This window comes from Rhincodon typus, chromosome 42 (genome assembly GCF_021869965.1).
Source record: "Rhincodon typus isolate 14 chromosome 42, sRhiTyp1.1, whole genome shotgun sequence".
In the NCBI taxonomy this organism is placed as follows: Eukaryota; Metazoa; Chordata; class Chondrichthyes; order Orectolobiformes; family Rhincodontidae; genus Rhincodon; species Rhincodon typus.
This window is the reverse complement of record NC_063373.1, coordinates 5,887,026-5,893,400: the sequence shown is the minus strand read 5'-3', so window position 1 is coordinate 5,893,400 and position 6,375 is coordinate 5,887,026. Positions and strand designations below refer to the sequence as shown.

Genomic DNA, 6,375 nt, shown 5'->3' with positions numbered 1-6,375 from the left:
CCTCTCTCCATCTCCCCCTCTCCTCCCCTCCTTTTCTCTCTCTCTCAATCCCTCCCTCTCTATCTCTTTCCCTCTTCCCAAGCAGTGAATCTTTTCCCGTCTCTCTCTTTCTATCTCTCTCCTTCTCACTCTCAATTCTCACCCTCTGTCCAATTTTCTCTTTGTCCTTTCTCTCTCTCCCTTCCCACCCCCCTCTCCTTCCCTCCCTCTCTCTATCTCCCCCTCTCCTCCCCTCCTTTTCTCTCTCCCAATCCCTCCCTCCCTATCTCTTTCCCTCTTCCGAAGCAGTGAATCTTTTCCTGTCTCTGTCTCTCTATCTCTCTCCTTCTCACTCTCAATTCTCTCTCTCTCTTTGTCCAATTTTCTCTTTGTCCTTTCTCTCTTTATTAGTGCCTTCTCTCTCTCTCTTCCCACCCCCCTCTCCTTCCCTCCCTCCCTCTCTCCATCTCTCTCTCTCATCCCCTCCCTTTCTTTCTCTCCTTCCCTGCCTCCCTCTCTCCATTTCCTTCTCTCCTTCACCCCATCTCTGTCTCTCTCTCTCTTTCTCCCGTTCCCTCCCTCCCTATCTCTCTCTCTTTATCTCTCCCCTGGACCTGACTCTTTTCCTGTTTAGCTCACTCTCTCTCAATTCTTTTTCTGTCTCTCCATCTTCCTCTCTGTGTCCCCTCTCTCTCTCTCTCTGTGTCTTCTCTGCCTCTCTTCCCACATCTCTGTACTTCCCTCGCTCTCCTGCTCTCAATACGCATCTCTCTCTTTCACTCTCACACTCCCCCCATCACTCTCTCTCTCTCTTTCCTTCCCCCATCTCTATCCCTGCCTTTTCTTTGTCCTTTGCCTCCCCCTCGCCTCTCCAGCCTCTCCTCCCCTTTCTTTGCTCGTGTCTCTCTATCTGTCCCTTTACCCCTCTGTTTCTCTGTCTCTGCGCCTCACTCTCTCTCTCTCTCTCTCACACACTCTGTATTTTCCTCTTTCTATCCATCCCTCTCTCTCTGTGTCGGCGCGCTCTTTCTGTCTCATCTGTCCATCTCTATCTCTCCCTTCCCCTCAACCCTCTCTTTCTTTGTAAGCTGCGATCTCTCTACCTCTCCCGCCCTCTCACCATCCCTCTTTCTCTCGGTTCGAGACCCCACTTTCTGACACCTCACCACCTCCATCTCTCTGTCTGTCTGTCTCTCTCCTAGTCTTTCTCTCTCTATCTACATCCATCCCTACCCCCGCATTGCTCTGGTACCCTGTCCCTCTCTTGAACTTTGAGTCGGATTGTGTGGGTTGGGGGGTGGAAATGTGGGACGGTGGGAAGAGGGAGGGAAGGTTCAGTTCGAAACGAGACTGGGAATTTGGGCCTGGGTTTGGAGAGGGAGCTAGGCTTCGGCGTGGCTTCCGTAAGGAATTCCAAATCCCCTCTCCCCCGCCAACCCCTCGCCTTCCGAGCTGATGGAGATGAACTGATAAAGGCCATTCAGCCCCTGACACCTCCGAACCCTGATGACCCCTGACCTCTGAACTCCCCCCCCCCCCCCAATCCCGTAACCTGCAGGTTGGCCATTAACGGTTGGCACATGCCATCGTCCGGCCTAGTCTCACACAGCTCCCCACCCACAACCCCACACCCCCTCCCACCGCCCACCCCCAGGACCCCCTGACCTCGGGATAACATTATCCACTCCCTACCCCGGTGGTAGGGTCCCTGCCTCCAAGCCAGGAGACCAGGGTTCAAGTCACACGTAGACAGGGAGGTTAAGAAGGCATTTAGCACGCTTGCCTTCATTGCTCAGTCCTTTGAGTGTAGGGGTTGGGGAACGTCACGTTGAGGTTGTACAGGGACGTTGGTGAGGCCTCTTCTGGAGAACTGTGTCCAGTTCTGGTCTCCCTGTTACAGGAAGGATATTATTAACCTGGAGAGGGTTCGGAAGAGATTTACCAGGATGTTGCCGGGAATGGAGGGTTTGAGTTATAAGGAGAGGCTGGGACTTTTTTCACTGGAGCGTAGAAGGTTGACGGGTGACCTTATAGAGGTTTATAAAATCATGAGGGGTATAGATAAGGTGAATAGCAAAGGTCTTTTCTCTAGCATGGGGGAATTTCAAGACTGGGGGGCTTTAAGGTGAGTGGAGAAAGATTAAAAATTGACATGAGGGACAATTGTTTTACACAGAGGGTGGTTCGTGTGTGGAATGAACTTCCAGAGGAAATGGTGGATGTGGGTACAGTTATAATGTTATAATGCCAAATGCTGGCCAATGGGACGAGATTCATTTAGGGTGGTCAGCATGGAAGGGTTGGACTGAAGGGTCTGTTTCCATGCTGTACAGCTCTATGACCTGGTGTTTTGAGTCTTCATACGACTCTATGACTCTATTTGCCAGCATTTGGCCCCATATCCCTCTAAACCCTTCCTAGTCATGTCCCCATCCAGCTGCCTTTTAAATGTTATAACTGTACCAGCCCCCACCCACTTCCTCTGGCAGCTTGTTCCACACACGCACCACCCTCTGTGTGAAAAAGTTACCCCTCAGGTCCCTTTTAAATCTTTCCCCTCTCACCTTAAACCTATGCCCCTCTAAGTTTGGACTCCCCCCTACCCCGGGGAGGGGGGAAAAGACCTTGGCTATTCACCCTATCCATGCCCCTCATGATTTTATAAACCTCAATAAGGTCACCCCTCAGCCTCCGACGCTCCAGGGAAAACAGCCCCAGCCTCTCCCTGTAGCTCAAACCCTCCAACATCCTCGCAAAACATTTCCTCGCCCTCTCCAGCTCAACAATATCTTTCCTATGTCAGTCGTTCAGGACCAAGCCAAACGGAATGTTTTCCTTCCTTCTGCCTCAGAGGGGACATCAGTTGGCTTGACTTCTCTCAGGGGCTGCGGTAAGAATGGATCATTGAAGAAATCCGAGCCACGCACGGGCAGTTGGTCCGCAAGAGCCGGCACGGTTTTGTCGAGGGGAAGCCCTCGTTAAGCAACATATTGGAGCCCTTTGAAGGGGTAACAGGCATTGACTATAAAGGACATCACATACTTGGGATTTCAAGAGGATGTTGCAACAAAATAGCCTCTCAGAAAGTCAAAGCTCATGTTGCAGGAGGCAGGGCGACTTATGGAAGACTAGCCGTCTGGTAGAAAACAGAGAACTCGTAAAAGAGTCTTCAATTGGCAGGATGTCCCCTAGGGCTCTGGGATGGGGCCTCAAATCTCTTACAATTTACACCAACGATTGAGATGAAGGGAGAGAAGGAATGGGTTCGGAATTCACAGTCCTTTGAGTGTCGGAGTTGGGGACGTCGTGTTGAGGTTGTACAGGGACGTTGGTGAGGCCTGTTCTGGAGCATTGTGTCGAGTTCTGGTCGCCCTGTTATAGGAAGGATGTTATTAAGCTGGAGAGATTTACCAGGATGTTGCCGGGAATGGACGGTTTGAGTTATAGGGAGAGGCTGGATAATCTGGGACTTTATTCTCTGGAGCGTAGGAGGTTGAGAGGGGACCTTAGAGAGGTTTATAAAATCATGAGGGGCACAGACAGGGTTAACGGTAGGTGCCTTTTCCCTAGGGTGGGGGATTTCAAGACCAGGGGGCACATTTTTACGGTGAGAGGAGAGAGATTTAAAAATGACACAAGGGGCAAGCGTTTCACACAGAGGGTGTGTGAAATGAGCTTCCAGAGGAAGTGGTGGATGTGGGGACAGGTCCAACGTTTTAAAGACATTTAGGATAAGTACATGGATTGGGAAAGGTTTGGAGGGATATGGGCCCAGAAGCAGGCAGGTGGGGCCTAGCTTAGTTTAGGATTAGGGTCGGGACAGATTGGTTGGGCCGAAGGGTCTGTCTCCATGCTGCGTGACTCTATAGACTGGAAGAGGACATAAGAAGGCTGCAAATGGGGAGAGGTGAAGGTTGAAGGAGTGGCGGAAATCTGGCTAACAGAGTGCTACGCAGGAAGAAAGTTGCTTCCCTTAGATCAGAAGAATAAAAAGCAGAATACGACTGAAATGGGGAACGGGAGCAGAATGAGGCCACTTGGCCCCGTTGGAATCTGCTGTTCCATTTGCTGATATGTTTCCCAACACCCGTTGTCCTGCCTCCTCCTTGTGCCCCTCACCCACCCAGAACCTATCCATCTCTGTCTTAAAGACACTCAATGACCCACGGCACACCCCCCCAACCCTGGGGCAATACGTCCCACAGATTCACCGCCCCCCCATCCCCCCCGGCTGAAGAAATTCCTCCCCGTCTCAGTTCTGAAGGGGCGTCCCTTCACTGCAATCTCTGCCCCGACGCCGGCCTTAAATCTCGACTTGACCGTAATCCCGAGCTCGGGTTCCATCTATCCGAACCTCAACTTGGATCCAAGTCACAAATTGGCATCTAGCTCAAACTTGACTTCCCGTCTCCGTCCCCCCCAAACCGTCATCCCCATCCCGGCCTTAAGCCTTGACCCAATCTTCACCGGAAATCCGATCGTAATCCTTGACCCAAATCCCTAATATCGCAGTGACCCTGGGCAGTGTTGAGATTCTCGAATGTTGCCGGAGCTGCCCCCCAAATCCAGGGGGAGTTGGGAGGCTATTCCCATCACATTCCTGACTTGTCTGCTAACGCGCTGGGGTGCAGGGTGCGGGGTGGAGCGGGGGAGGGCTGGGCGTTCTCGGGAGTGGTGTAGGAGGAGGCTGTTAACGCGCTGGGGAAGGCATGGCGGTGCAAGGCTATATGCAAATGCAGAGCGGGCTGCGCTCCTCGTGAACGGAGTTGCTGATCCTCGCTGTCTGTGTCAGCAGGTCCCCGAGGGAGGAGAGGGATGAACGGCCGTCGGAGTCGCCAGGGACGGAGCGCCGGGACCCGGGAGCGGGCAGAGGAGCGGAGGGCGGGCGGCTGGAGTGCCCGACCTGCGGGCGCGGCTTCAAGTCCCGCTTGTGGCTGGAGAAGCACCGGGCGTCCCACGACCCGCGCGCCGACTGCGGCGAGGGCCTGGGGCAGCGGCAGGGGTTGCGGGCCCGCCGGCTGGCGCGGGCGGGTGAGAGGCCGCACTCATGCCCGCCGTGCGGCCTGGCCTTCGGGCGCCCCTCCGAGCTGGCACGGCACCGGAACCGGTGCCACGGCGGCGCCGCTTCCAGGCCGGGGACGCCGCACCGCTGCGCCGAGTGCGGCCGGGCCTTCGCCTACCCTTCGGAGCTGGCCGCCCACCGGCGCGGCCACTCAGGCGAGCGGCCCTTCGCCTGCGGTGAGTGCGGGAAGACCTTCGCCAGCTCCTCGCACCTGCTGACCCATGGGCGGGTGCACACAGAGGAGCGGGCACACGGCTGCCCCGAATGCGGCAAACGCTTCAAGAGCGCCGGCGAGCTGAAGGTGCACGGGCGGGTGCACACGGGCGAGCGCCCCTTCACCTGCCCGCTGTGCGGCAAACGGTTTGGACAGTCCTCCAAGCTCCTGCGGCACCACCGGGTGCACACGGGCGAGCGCCCCTACGTGTGCCCAGACTGTGGCCGGGGTTTCGGCGAGTCGGCCCACCTGTTGGCACACCGGCTCCTCCACACCGGCGAGCGCCCGTTTGTCTGCCCGCTCTGCGGCAAAGGCTTCACCGTCGCCTCCAGCCTCCTGGCCCACCGCCGCCTCCACACGGGCGAGAGGCCGCACGCCTGCCCCGACTGCGGCAAGCGCTTCACTGGCGCCGACTGCCTCCTGGCCCACCGGCGGGTCCACACCGGCGAGCGGCCCTACCCCTGCCCGCTGTGCGGCAAGCGCTTTACCGTCTCCTCCAACCTGCGGCGCCACCAGAGGGTCCACACGGGCGAGCGGCCCTTCCCATGCCAGGTCTGCGGGCGCCGCTTCAGCCAGAGCTCCCACCTACTCAAGCACCAACGCGTCCATCCCTGAGGTGGCGCCCGCTCGGCCCCAGCCTCCCAGCGGCCGTGCCAACCCATTTCCCTCAACACAACCCCTGGCATCCCCTCACGCATACCCCTCTCTCCCTGCCCACACAACTCGCTCTCTCACACACACACGAACCCCTCTCTCCCAGCCCACACACAGGCACCCAGAGTTAGGGGGACACAGACCAAATGCTGGCTAATGGGACAAGATTAATTTAGGATAATCATGGACTGGTTCCCCGAATTGAGGGGTTCGGGGTGGTTTATATACAGAATAACAGATACCCCGGGAGGGAGTTACAGACTGGAATCTAATCGAGGGGTTCGGGGTGGTTTATATACAGAATAACAGATACCCCGGGAGGGAGTTACAGACTGGAATCTAATCGAGGGGTTCAGGGTGGTTTATATACAGAATAACAGATACCCCCCGGGAGGGAGTTACAGACTGGAATCTGATCGAGGGGGTTCGGGGGGGTTTATATACAGAATAACAGATACCCCCCGGG

At 56.1% G+C, this 6,375-nt stretch overlaps 1 protein-coding gene across 2 annotated transcripts in view; it reads left to right on the top strand.

The window, feature by feature from the left end:
* LOC109925850 (zinc finger protein 135-like) overlaps nucleotides 1-6,206 on the top strand; it is a 6,834-nt gene extending 628 nt beyond the window's left edge. The window contains exon 2 of one of the 2 annotated variants that reach the window (XM_048619234.1): nucleotides 4,775-6,206. In XM_048619234.1, coding sequence (XP_048475191.1) covers nucleotides 4,775-5,870 — 1,096 coding nt within the window. In that variant the 3' untranslated portion in view covers nucleotides 5,871-6,206. Of the gene's footprint in view, nucleotides 1-4,771 lie in introns of both variants that reach the window. The other variant, XM_048619233.1, reaches the window with a different exon arrangement.
* The last annotated feature ends 169 nt before the right edge of the window (nucleotides 6,207-6,375 follow it).